The sequence below is a fragment of the Dermatophagoides farinae genome, chromosome 8 (assembly GCF_024713945.1).
Source record: "Dermatophagoides farinae isolate YC_2012a chromosome 8, ASM2471394v1, whole genome shotgun sequence".
Taxonomy (NCBI): Eukaryota; Metazoa; Arthropoda; class Arachnida; order Sarcoptiformes; family Pyroglyphidae; genus Dermatophagoides; species Dermatophagoides farinae.
Genome location: NC_134684.1, coordinates 1,778,362 through 1,793,152, shown reverse-complemented (window position 1 = coordinate 1,793,152; position 14,791 = coordinate 1,778,362). Strand labels below are relative to the sequence as shown.

At 29.8% G+C, this 14,791-nt stretch overlaps 1 protein-coding gene across 1 annotated transcript; it reads left to right on the top strand.

Moving 5' to 3' along the window:
- Positions 1-2,135: 2,135 nt before the first annotated feature.
- On the top strand, positions 2,136-14,467 carry LOC124495411 (uncharacterized). Its single transcript, XM_047058788.2, has 3 exons — positions 2,136-3,947; positions 7,450-7,694; positions 13,310-14,467. The coding sequence occupies exons 1-3, from the start codon at positions 3,374-3,376 to the stop codon at positions 13,775-13,777; spliced, it is 1,287 nt and encodes a 428-aa protein (XP_046914744.2). The 5' UTR covers positions 2,136-3,373; the 3' UTR covers positions 13,778-14,467.
- The last annotated feature ends 324 nt before the right edge of the window (positions 14,468-14,791 follow it).

The window sequence follows — 14,791 nt, the reverse complement described above, 5'->3', positions numbered from 1 at the left end:
AAAAAAAATTGATTGTCCAGCTTAATGAACGATTTTTGTGTTTTTTGGTTGTTGTTGTTGTTGTCAGATGACCACAGAATTTATTTTTTTTATACATTTGATTATAATGATCGGTATTTAGTTCTTTGATCATTCATTCAGTGATGATAGACAGTCAGACAAAATCATAAGACACAGAAAAAAACAAAAAGGAACCTTACACTCAAACCAGTCAATCAAAAAAAAAAAAAAAAAATTCTTAGTGTTGACCGCTGGTCAATCGGTCGGTGTTCCAAAACAAGTTCGTTTTTAATTACTCGTTTGCAAAAAAAAACAAGGACAAAAATTCTCAACTCACTTTCTAGGCGACAAAAGGGAAAAAAAGGTCGAAATGAAACAAAACAAAACAAAACAAAACTTGAAACCTGGTGTGGGCAAGTTTTTTTTCTGGTGTTTTTTTTTAAAATTAATTTTCATCATCTTTATCGGTGTGAAAAAGAATTGATTGATTTTTTTTCTTCAAAACACACACACACACACACATAAAATGATCCAAAACGAATTGGACAGGCGAACAAACAAACAAATAAACAGAAAACAAAAATCCATGCCAGTAAATATGAGACAATTATATCAGGTGCTGATAACAGGTAAACAAAATGCAAATTTTAAAACGAAAAAAAAAATTAAAATAAAATTTCAAGTAGCCACTGAAAATAGATAAATAAATCAAAAAAAAAAAAATCATCTTCCTGATGATGATGATGATTACCATGATGATCAGAAAAAAATACGTCCAAAATAATAATAAACAAATAGGAAACGAAAAAACAGAGAAAAAAAATGTAATCAAATCTGGATCATCATCATCGTCAGTTGCAATCAAATTGTCGAGAAAAAAAAATTGAAAACAAAAAAAAAATTTCGCGGCCATTCATCAGCATATATGAAATGAGCGCCAAAAAAAAAAAAAATTGGAAATATGATCACCATCATCATCACTAAAGACATATAAGGATAATCATCATCATCATCATCAAACCAATCTTTCATCATCATCATCATCGTTTGAATATCTTTGATGATGATGATGATGTTTTTTTACCAAAATTTTCTGGTTATAACCCAAAACTAAAAAAAAAAAAAAAAATCAAGCCATCAATCATTTTGGATGGTTTGACGAGGACGACGAAAAACAAAAAACGATGATATGCTGATGAGATTGAATCTGTTTCAATCTCATCATCATCATCATCATCATCATTTTGATGATCACATCTAGTTACCGTTTTTTTTTGTTCATTTTACTCATTTTCAATTGCAACAAGATCTGAGTTGATTTTGTTTCTTTACTTTACGAAAACCAATTATCAATGCACATAACAACAACAACAACAACAACAGCAAATGGAAAAAAAACTCATCAGTCATCCTATTCCAGAATGAAATTCAATTTTTATTTTTCCATACAAAAAAAAAAGATTGAGATGAAAAAAAAATGAAATTTTGGACTGCAAAAATATGTAAATAATATCCATCCAGCCGGAATCCGACCAGTATAATGAAACAAATGATGATCCATTTTTTTTGTTGCCAATAGTTCTTGGAATCTTGGTTTCAATAACACACCATTGATTCCATTTTTCTGATGATCTGATTATCTTTTTTTTTACATTGAATTGAAATGAACATTCATTCAATTTGTTTTTCAAGTTTAATCTTATTGTGTTTCACATATATATATATATTTTATTGCTGTATATACGTGTATATTTACATTGGTTTCTTCACACACACACACATACACACACAAACTGTATTTATTTATTTATTTTTTTTTTCATTACTGTCGTCATCATCATCATCATCATCATCATGAAAAAAATGGGTGGTTTTTCATGTTCAATAGACCAATAAAGCTTTAGGATATTGTCAATGAAGGTGGAGCTTTGCCATAACTTAACAAAAAAAAAAAAAAAAAATATACACACAGAAACTGTATCTGTTGTAATCATTCAAGGATCCACAAAATGGTAGAGAGAGAGAGAGAGTTTCAAAAAGCTAGATTTTCAAGTTTTTTTTTATACACACACACACACACAATATATTCGTGTATAGCATGTGTGTGTGTGCTGTTTTGCGCCAATCATTCAGTCAGTGTATATTCAAGTCAATTCGAGTATGCGTCGAAGAAGAGAAGAAAGAAAAAAATAAAAAATCTCAGTGATCATTCAGAAAAAAAAGTTTGTTTTGTATACAACAAAAAAAAATCAACAACAACAACAACAAAAAATTCATCGTTATATGCATCATACGTGCGTTTGTGTTTGTGTGTGTATTACAAATCTCGATCATCACATAACAACTGATCCATTTGTTTACCGCAACAATAAATTCCTTCAAATTGATTAAAGAATTATATAATTGTTTAACAGCAAACAAAAAAAAAATTCTGAAATTTTGTCTGAAATTCTGAATTATCATCATCATCATTATTAGATGAACGACGACAACTACTATATACCAACACACACACACACACACATGCTAGAATTTGAATGATATGTGATTATAATCTCTCATCTCTTCATCAGATAAAAAAAAAATATATGAAATGAATAAAAAAAAAACAACTAAAATCTCAATCATATACAATGAATACATGATAATTACAATTCTCCAATTCATTCATTCGATGATGATTGTTATTATTATCAATTATTACATTTGTGTTTGGACTATATAATTTTTTTTTTCACTCATTCATTCATTCATTCATACACACACTGGTAATATATGTCGATGATGATGATAATTTAATAATATTTGAATCTGAACAACAACAACAACAAACCAAAAAAAGAATCTATTATTAAATTATGATGAAGATAATGATGATGTGTTTAAATATGTGTGTGTGTGTGTGTGTGTATGTTTCATTTTCAAATGTGAAATGTGAATCTCATTATTTATTATTGATCAATTGATCATTATCAACAGAATTCTTGTGTGTGTGTGTGTATGTTGTGTAATGTGATTCTGTGTTTTGATTATCATCAAATGATCATCAACAACATCCATCTAGTAATTGATTGTTAATTGATGTATATTATTACTGTAAATAATTGTAATCTTCATCATCATTATCATCGATAATAATTTCTGTTTTGTTTTGATTTTTGATCACCACGTGTTTTTTTTTGTGTGTTTATATTGTTGATCGTTTGATTTATTGATTGATTAATCGAACAACAACTGAATTCAACCATTTAAGCATCACCAACACAAAAAGAGAAGCCAAAAAAAGGCTTAGGAGAAAATATTTGTCATAAAAAAAAGGAACAGAAAAAATTTCACCACGCTGAACCTAACGGATAATTTTTCCACGTACCCAATGTCGGGTACAGTGGACATCTTGGATCATCAAGATATCAAGCCAACACAATCGGCTTTCATGGATATACAACAACAGGCGGCTGTGGCTGGCCTATCGGCCATGTCACAACACCATCATCATCATCCTCATCATCATCAACATCATTCACATCATCAATCGCCATATTCAACATTTCGTTCAACATATGGTGGATCATCGTTAACCAATAATCATCAAACACATGATAATTTTGGTATCGGTGGTGGAGGTGGTGGTGGTGGTGGTGGTGGTTTACAACAAAATCGAACATCATCATCATTGGCCGGTGCATATCCATTTGCAGCTGCAGCTGCAGCCGTATCAATGAATTCACATTCACCATTACATAATAGTTTTTCACATCCGGCCGCATCTCATCCATATCTTGGTTCACCATATGCATCTGCATCAATACCACCACCACCACCACCAACATCATCATTACAACAATCATCAGCAACATCATCAACAACGACAACATTAACCTCTTGTATACCATCATCATGTCCACCACATTCACCACAATCAACACGAGATTCAAAACTCGATTCATGTAAGTTAACATTTAACATACACACAAACAAACATGATTTGAATTCAAGCTTGTTAAATATATCCAATTTCTCACTCCCACCTGTTGGTGTGAGAAATTAATTTCTTTTCGCCTTTTTTTTATTTGTTTTTGTTTTGTTTTCATTCCTGTTTGATTTATTGGATCCAATTCAATTCAATTGGTCCATTGTTCTAATTCTTACCCATATTAACCATCGTCATCATCATCATCATTATTATTATCATGCAAAATTACGAACAGGAAAAAAACCCCATTTCTTGGACCATGTCATGCTTGACATGATAAAACATTGACTATCGTTGACTCTCAGGATTTTTTTTATAAAAGCAAACAAACACACACACACACACAGACAGAAGATATAAATGAGATAAAATGAATGGTAAAGTGAAAAATTCATTCAAGCAAACAATAACAACAACAACAACTAAAAGAACTATGTGGATTTAGTTTTGATATTTTCTTTTCTCTTGTCTCTTGTTTCGTTTCGTTTCGTTGTTTTAGTTAGTTTTACCTTTTGGTTTTTTTTCCCAATCTATCTAATCTTCATTGGCTTAACACACAGTAGCTTTTCTTGTTGTTTGGTTTATTTTTTTGTTTTTTTTTTTTGAATATAAAAAAACATATTTATCTACATTAGGAACAAGGAACATTTATCGCATTTAAATGAATGTGGATAGAGTTCATATATCCATATACATCCATATCCATCCAATCCATCCACCTATCTTGTCCAAAAACGTTTGTTATTCGCGACTTATGTCTATGTGTGTGTGTGTGTGTGTGTGTAGCATACTATAGTAGACGTTATTTTTTTCCCAAGCGAATGAACACTCACTTTACACTTATAAATACAAAAAAAAATATAGATAAGGAAATGACAAATGCAGTTATCTTTTCATAGAAAAAAAAATGGAAAGAAAAACTTTATTTTCCATGTCACCGTTTGTCGAATAATTACAGATGATGATGATGTCATTGTATGAATTTTTGACATCAACTTTTTTTTATGGAACTTTTTTTTTGCCTAAAAACAAAAACATCATGTGTGTGTGTGTGTGTGTGCGTACAATTATTGTATTGCTTGCTACCATCATAAAGATTTGCTTGAATTATTTTGGCATGTAAGTGCGGGGGTCGGTTAGGGATGGGGAAGGCGATTTTGGGTAAGGCAAAATAAACCAATCGTTTTAAAATATTATTACACGTAGTATATGTACATACAGTCAAAATTTTTCATCATCATCATCATCATCATCAATGGTGATGTTCAATCATTCTTGTTTTTGAAACAATATCGATATGGTTGAATTGTTCGTACAGGAGAAAATAAAAAGCTTATAAATAAATTTTTTTTTTAATGCAAAACACAACAAGGGCAGTAGCAGCAACTACAACAACAACAACAACAACGAAAAAAACCCTTGATCAATATTCTTTCAACCGAATCTTTTGATTATATTCATTTTATTCTCTATGATGATTCTGGTTTGATTTTTGTTTTGTCATTTTCAATCTCTTGTTGAATAATTCTTTTTTTTCGTTGTTGTTGTTTTTCTGTTTTTTTTCTGATTTTGAAAAATCAAAATCAGAAAAAGTTTTTTTCACTCACACACAAACACATGCACAAACTTGGATCAATAAAATGGACACCATCATCATCAATATAGTCAAAAAAAAAAAAAAAAATTCTGCCATTTTGCAATTCGATACGTTTGTTGTTGTTATCGTTGAATCATTATAGCCTCATGGTGTGTCAAGGTCTGTAAATGCTCTGTGTGTTTGTATATCGAATTACAAGACAAAGAATCCACTATATCACGGACATATTACAATCGGAGACATCCATATATACAAACAACAAGATTCATACGCCTATTCATCATCATCATCATTGATTGACCACCACCAAAAAAAAAAAAAAAAAAAAATTTCAAAAAAAAACACTGAATAAATCTAAACATAAAAAAAACAATACCATCGAGTAACATTACAATATGCAAATATTAAGAAAAAAAGCAAGGCGTTTCTCATTGAACAACAACAACAACAACAGCAAAAAACAAAAGCAGAAAATGAAAAAAAAACCAACCAAATGCATGCTATTTCAATTGATTTTTGATTTTTTTTTTTTGTTTTCATTTGTTTGATAGATGGATAGTTTTTGACCATCAACACCATCACATCATTGAATGGTGGTTTTCTGATGACTTTGATGTCCATTGTTTTAAATATATATTTCTATTGTTGTTGTTGTTGTTTTGGTGGTGGTGGCGATGGTGATGATGGTTTGTGAAGTTTTGTTGTTTTTTTTTTTCGTTCTCTGATGATGATGATCAAGAAAAAAAAATCTAAAGTGTCAAAACTTTACGTTTGATGCGTTTCGTTTCGTTTCGTTTTTTTCACCCGAAATTTGATTGATGCCAGCCAGCCAGCCATCATCATCATTGATGATGACCAGTTATGTTATAACTTATGGTAGCCAAACGAAAAACAAAAAATCAAATGCCTGTTTTATTGTTTTGTTTTGTTTTTTATTATTTGCAAAAAAAAAATTTTCATCCATTTTTTCGTCTGTGTTTGTGAGATGTTTGAATGGAATTGAATATTTTTTTGATTGGACAGATGTGTGTGTGTGTGTGTGTATAGAAATGAAATGAGAAATTATATTTGAATTGGACACATATTTTTGGCTTAGTTTACTTTTTTTTTATATATTGGCTGATGATGATGATGATGCACCGTGCACAATGCTCACATTCAAAGTAGAAAAAGAGAGAGAGAGAGAGAGAGAGAGAAATGTTCAACGAAAATAACATCAAAGATTAAATGACAGTTAATTATATGTTTGTTGTTAGGTTTCGAATTTTTTTCGTTTCGTTTCGTTTCGTTTCTCTTGCCATTTCGTTCGTTTGTTTCATTTGTTCGTTTCTACATCCACATTTCACTGACATTGGCGACTATTTGAAAGATACAATAAACAACAACAACAACAACAACAATTCCACACAAAATGATAGCTACCACAATGATGATTTTGATGATGAAAGTTTTTATTTTTTTTTCAATCTTATCTTCAAAGAAAAAAAAAACTTCTTATATTCAGTTAAAGATATTCGGGTATTTTTCGTGGTTATACATACAATGAATGAATGAATGAATGATGGATGTTTTTGATTGGTCAGTGCCAAATAACGAAAAATTTTTTCTTTCTTTTTTCATCACATTAAATCATTGAATTGGTAGCTACATCAAGAGCAAAAAAAAAAAAAATAAATAAAAGTCATTGGACTTGATTTTGAGTCAATTTATATAATAATAATCCAATTCATTTGCAAGTTGAAAAAATAACATATACTACCATGCTATCGTTATCATTATAAGTAATAATCGATTGTTTCGTTCATCAAATCATTTGTTAGCACTAACAAAAAAATAAATTAATTAATCATCTTGTGTTTTTTTTTCATTCATAATTTAGCTAATAACAATTCCAAGAATAATAATAACAGTGGTGGTGGTGGTGTTGTTGGTGGCATCGATTCTGAACCAACAACCGGTACAACGATACGTGTTAATGGAAAAGGAAAAAAGATGCGTAAACCACGTACAATATATTCAAGTTTACAACTACAACAATTGAATAGACGATTTCAAAGGACACAATATTTGGCCTTACCTGAACGTGCCGAATTGGCCGCTTCGTTAGGATTGACACAGACACAGGTATGTTTTGAATCAATAAACGAATACATTATCAGATTATTAATGTAATAATGTAAATGTAAACAAACGAATAAAATGAAGAATAGGAAAACAAAAAATTCTCATTCTCATTACTGATTGTGATTGACATTTTTTTCAGAATCATGTGTTGATTTACACTTCAACAGTGTAAATATTATTCCATTAGTGGTTGAGTAAATTGATTTGTATGGTGAACAAAAAAAAAATCAATAGAACAAATGATTGAGTGATTTTTTTTCTTGACACTTTTTATTGGTTCATGTGTGACACTTTCACTGTTTTTTTTTTGTGTGTCGATCAACATCAATGATGATGATGATGATGACGATGACACCAATGCGCACAGTAGGGTCCTGTCTGGGTCGTCCTGCTGATTTCATTGGTGTCTGGCGACAGTAAAAACTACAAATTCCTTGTAGCTAAAAAAAAATGGACCACAGAATTTTTTTTTTTTGAGAAAGTCAATGTCATTAAGGCAATTTTTTTTTTCATTTACAATCCGAAAAAAAAACAAAATTGAATAAATCAATTTTCGTTGATTCGTGTGAATTTTGTTTTTTTTTTCTTCACTTCTTTCTTATCTATTTTTTTTCATATAGATTGATTTTTTATTCAAAACAGAAGTCATTTTTGTTGTTGTTGTTGTTTTTTTTGTTGTTGTTAATTATCACTTTCTGTTGTCTATATATGACGGAGATTCAAAGATATTGACAACAACCATAACAACTGAGAAGAATGCATGCAACCGTAAATTGATTTGCATATAAACATGGGTTTTTTTTCTCTACAACAAAAAAACAACAACAACAACAACAACAAGAACCATGACAAAGTCGTGGTCATCATAATAATCATCATCGTAATCAAAGACATTTTTTGTTTTGTTTTTGTCACACACACACACACACACACACAAAGTGTACAAATTACCATTTTTTATAAATAAAAATCAATTCAAAAAAAGGCTAACTAACTTTCAGTGACGATGACATTGCATTATCATTTATTTTCACGTAGATGAGATTTTTTTTTTTTTTTTTGTTTTTCTACAGTTTTTTTTAAATGTTGATTGTTTAAAAATGCAAATAAGGTGTTTTTTTTTCTCCACTACTTGGTGTTGGTTGATGGTTGATGGTGTATATCAAGCATCAAGAGAAACATTAAATGTAGTCACATTTATTAATTATCCACATCATCATCAGAATCAGAATCAGAATTCTGACCATTCTGCCACATACACACATACATTCTATCCACCCTTGAAACACGTACATCATTTATTTGATTAATAGTATTCATCATCATCATCATCATCATTATAACCTAATCGAATAAAATGATGAAAATTTTTTTCAGATTTAGTAAAAAATTAGGTAACACTGATTTTTTTTCCTTCAAACATCAAAAGTCCATGGACCAAAAAAAAAAAAAAAAAAAAAAAACGATATGGATTTTTTTTCCGGCTATAAACAAATGAGTTTTTTCGTTGCTGTTGTTGTTGTTGTTGTTTTTCCTTCTAATAAATGATTTCCTTTTTCATGTTTTTTTTTTGTGTGTGTGTTTGTGACATAGTCGCCAATAGCAGCAGCAGCAGCGGCAACGGGAATTGTAGTAAATGGAAAAAAAAGAAACATTTTTTGAATGAATGAACGAACGAATGTGATGAATAATTATAATCATAACCAGTAATTATAACTGTTGTTGGATTGACAACAACAACAACAACAACAGCAGCAAAAAAAAAGAGCATGTATATCGTTTGTTTTGTATTGAATAAAGTTTTTTTTTTTTTTTTGATCTATCTATCTGGTTGCAAAGTTTTTCTTTTTGGCTTCAATTTTTTTTCTCGTTGTCATTCTGGATCCAGAATAACAATATAATACATACATGGAATCAATAATGGCAAAGACAGCGACAACAACAACAACAACAACAAATGAATGAATACAATGACAATGACGATCAACATTCTTGAACAAAAAAAAAAACAAATTTGTCAGACATTTTGAATAACCAGACAATCAATCGGTTCCAGATGGATATTATTCCCATACAAGTAGTAAAACTGTAAAAGGTATTATCATCATCAGCTTCTGTTGTTGATCGTTTTGTTTTTTGTATTTTTTTCCTCACATTCTGGATCGATTTTTTTTGCTGTTTTTTTTTTTGTTTTGTTTTGTTTTCGATTGAATATTGCGTGCAATCGAGTCGATTGCTTGATATATGCAAATTTATTTACATTCTAATGTGAATAGAATTCGTGAAGAGGACGAGAAAAAAAAAGATTCTGAAAAATATTATTCTAGTAGTGTATCGTCACGTAAAATAAATCTCATCGATGATGATCATCATCAAGCATGATGAGAATTTTTTTTTTTTTTTTTAATGATCATTATCATTACATCATACGGAATGAATGATTTCCTTGAACATCGAACAACATTAACAATCATCATAAATCAATAAAAAAATCTTTGATCTAGTTTTTTTTCCACTTTAAAACAAAAAAAAACAAAAAAAATTATTATGCAACCAAAATGTGTGTATTTTATTTTGCATAAATTAAAAAATTTTCAGTTGAAATTTCTTTGCATCAAAAGAAAAAAAAAATTTTTGCTTTACACACTCTCATTAGGCTGATCATTAGTCATCATCATCATCATCATTCGTTTTTTTTCCACTGGCATTCGATATTGGTGTCTGATATATTATGCTGGTGCAGGTTATTTGTAACAAAATTTAAATTTTTTTTTTTTTTTGAAGGTAAAACGATCATCATCATCAATAGGAATTGAAACAAAAATTTTGGCATCATCGATTTGTTGATTTTTTTTCTGGATGCATCTTATACAACTATACTATACATTCTGGCCAGCCATTGGAGAGAAAGAGAGCGAGCAAGAGAAAGTCATTTATTTTCGACCTCGAATTAAGGTGTGGGTTTTTTTTTATACATCCATACAATGTATGTGTGATTGTATGGATGAATGGATGGATGCAAACTATCCAACCAAACCAGAAAAAAAACCGAAAAAATAACAACAACAAAACGACATTTAAAAAAGATGGTACACTTGGTGATGGTAGTAGTAGTAGTAGATGATATACACCAATGAGTATTATATCAATTGCTATCATCATCATCATTGATGCATTGAATTTTTTTTTTTACTTCTTGCATCAGCCACCGGCAATGCATGATGATGATGATCAACATGATCAAATTTTATTCTACCAAAAAAAAGAGAAATTTCTTTTTGCACATTATTTAGGTGAAAATGAATGAATAATCTCATAACGAATGTTTTTTTTATTTTGTAAAATAAAAACAAAAAATCAAAAATTTAAACATATGCCAATATGGTAGCAATAGTGGCGATGATGATGATGATGATGAAAACGATTGGATCGCTAAAAATTTGCCAGCCACCAGTTTACCTTGGCTGGCAAATACACACACACACACACAACAACAACAACAACAACATTGTGTAGATCTACACACACAAGCAATAGAGAGACCATTGTTTTCAAGTTTACGTTTACATTTTGTTTGAATTGATGAAATGAAAAAAATGAAATGAAAAATCAAAGAGAAAAAATAACGAAAAACATCGTCGTTTATCATCGTTCATGTGTTGTAGTCGTCGTTCCAGAGTTTTTCATTAGTTTTTTTTTTACATTTCTGGTGAAACATCACTTCATCCTTGGTGAAAATAAAAAAAAAGTACACCAAGACTTTTCGTTTCTTTTTTCAAGACTTTCTGATGATCTATTGTTTTCGTTATTTCAAGTTTTTTTTTCATTCTCATTCTCATTCTCTTTCTCTCGCTCACTAAATTGACTAATTCAATGAGACTGTCTGATTGAATTGAACTTTACTTTCGTTTTTTTTATTCTTTTTTTTTCTTGTTTGTTTGTTTGTTTGTTAAAATTTTAATTCAAGCTATTGTTGTTATTCATTTGAGTTTTTGTTTTTTGTTTTGGTTCAAAAACAAAAAACAAAAAAAAAAAAAAAAAACAGAAATTAAGACCAAATAAGACCGACAAATGAAAAACAAAAAATTGAGAATAAACTAGTGATGATGATGATGATGATGATGACCAATGTACATTTGGAAATAAAAACAACACACACACACACACACAGGTACACACACGCAAAACCAATAGAATTTGAATCAGACCGACAATAAAAGCTCATCATCATCATCATCATTGCACAGCATGAGGTAATTATCGAAAATGATTTTGTTTTGTGGCCAAAAAGAGTTCTAATAGGAGGTGTGCATATGTGTGTATGTGTGTGTTTTTCTTATTGAATTTAGCCGCAGAAAAAAAAAGATTTATCATCATCTTTTTTGCAATATTGATTGATGAATTTGTTAGTTGTTTTTTTTTTCATTTCTACCCGCGGTTAATATAGCAGGCCTTGAAGCAGTGTGTGTGTGTGTGTGCGACATGAAGATTTTGTTTTAGTTTTTTTTCTCAAGAACAACAACAAAAAAAATGAAAGTTTAATAATCCATTATGGATCCATTATTTGATATGTGGATTCATGCATGGAAATACCTGTATGTGTGTGCGTATGTGATCAATAATCTGGGTGTTCCAAAAAAAAAAAAAAAAAAAAATACTTCCTCATCCACTCATTCAAAAATATTTTCATTTGATTTTTTCAGATACGAATGAAATGAATGAATAGATTGTGTATGTGTGTGTTTGTGTGTATTGAGATTGAATCGATTGCGCGATACATAAATGAATGAATGAAAAAACATTGATCGAGGCACGCAATCACTTGTTTTCATCATCACAAGTGTGTGTGTGTGTGTGCATGGCTTGTTGTTGTTGTTGTTGTTGTTTTTCTTGATTATGGATGAAAAGATTTCATGCAAAATAATGGAAAAAAAAGAAGAATCCAAATCATACAAACAAATATATATAAAAAAAAACATTTGAAATAAAAGACAAAGCATTCAAAAATCTAGTCTCAACAACACGCGAAACAAGAGTTTGGGTTTTTTTTTCCTTTTTTCTCGCTTGATTCATTCATTGATTTTTTTTGTTTGTTTGTTTGTTTGCTTTGATGATGATGATGATGATGATGGGAAATTATTTCAAAGTAGACATACAAACACACGCTTTGGATACGGATCGCTTGGCACATTTGCCGATTTGGCAATGTCCAAATCTATGAAACAACAACAACAACAACAACAACAAAAAAATAGAATACCTTCACATCGAAGAAAAAAAAAGTAAAACAAAACAAAAGGTGAAAGAAAATTTAGTTCACATAAAAAAGTTGTGTTCATTCAGTCTATTTTTTTTCTTCTTCTTCTTCTTCTTGTGATTTTCCTCTTCTTCCCTTTATTTTTTGTTTTTTGTTTGTTTGTTTGCCCATATCAGTCAATCACTGAGTCAGTGAGTCAATGAGTCAGTCAGTTGGTAGTAGTAAGCAAAAAAAAAAAAAAAAAAAACACAGACAGACAATGAAAATTTTTTTTATTTTTATGATGATAACCAATTTATTAATTTTTGTTTTTGTTTTTTGTTTTTGTTTTTTTTTTGAATCATTACAAATATTATAGGTGAAAATATGGTTCCAAAATCGTCGTAGTAAATATAAAAAAATGCTCAAATCAACACAACCAGGTGTTGGTGGTGTTGTACCACCATCAACAACAACAAATGGTTCTGCTGGTTCCGGTTCAAGTTTAGGTCATCCACCAACGGCAACAACACCACAAACACCACCAGAAACACCAGAAACAAATTCACCACCAAGTGTTGGCCCACCACAATCAATGTTATCATCAACGCCTGGTGGTGGTCAACAACAATCACAACAACCCGGTAATGGACCCGGATCATTAGGCTCGACAAATTTATCATCATCATTATCGAGTACAGTTAGTCCACCATCGGCAATGAGTCCACCAATTACCTCATGGGATATGAATCCAGCTAAAACGGCAATGGCAAATAGTTATATACCACAATATTCATGGTATCATCATGGACATGATCCATCTATTAATCAACAATTATTAACGTAAATAAATCTGATGGAATCCAATCAATTTTTGGAACCACCACCATCACCACCACCATCATCATCATCATCATCAAATTAATAATATATAATTGTCATATCATCATCATGAAAACAGACACACACCCAAACACACACACCAATTCATTTGTATAGCCAGTTTGATTCTCATCATCATTTTCATTTTCATTTTCATTTTTTTTTAAATTTTACATTCAATCAATCAATATATCATTATTACAATTCATATCATATATAATTGATAAAACAAAAACAGAAAAAAAACATTCAGAATTCAATAATTTAATTGTTAAAAATTTTTTTTTCTCTTTTGATTCCATTCCATTCCATTCATCATTCATTATTATTACTGAAATGTATTTGTTGTGTAATTTGGATAAAAAAAAAATTTCCGGAAATACATCATAATGGATAATTCACCACATTCAATCACTCAATTTTTTTCTCTCAAGTTGTATGATAATTATCATTTCATTATTATTATTATTATTATTATTGATTTGATTGATTGATTTGATTTGATTTCAACAACAAAATATGCAAATATCAACTCTGTCTCTCTATATATCTTTTTCTCTCATTCGATCGTTTTCTATATATATAAATAATATATATGTGAACGCAAATGGCGACACAGATAAAAAAATAAATAGGTTTTTTCAAATTTTTTTCCTTCTTTTTTTACGTCTTATACATGTATGTTTTTTTGGTCCAAAACTGACTTTGGAACTTTATCGATTCCACTATTTTTTTTCTTATATCATCATATGATTTTGTATATTTGTACATTGTCCACATGATGATGGTCATGGGTGGATCTTTTTTTTCTGTTTTGTTTTGTTTATTTCGTATGGAATTTAAAGGATCTGTTCTGATATGTATGGAATTGAAAATGGAGAAAAAAAAATCCTTGAAAATCTTGACATGCAAAAAAAAAAAATTCTTCTTTATATAAATAGTATCGCAGCAACAAACGACGAAAGAAAAATCAATTTTT

Coding starts and splice junctions, on each gene's coding strand:
- LOC124495411 (XM_047058788.2), top strand. CDS start 3,374: ATGTCGGGTACAGTGGACATCTTGGATCATCAAGATATCAAGCCAACA. Junction 3,948..7,449: donor AGATTCAAAACTCGATTCAT/GTAAGTTAACAT, acceptor TTCATAATTTAG/CTAATAACAATTCCAAGAAT. Junction 7,695..13,309: donor TAGGATTGACACAGACACAG/GTATGTTTTGAA, acceptor CAAATATTATAG/GTGAAAATATGGTTCCAAAA.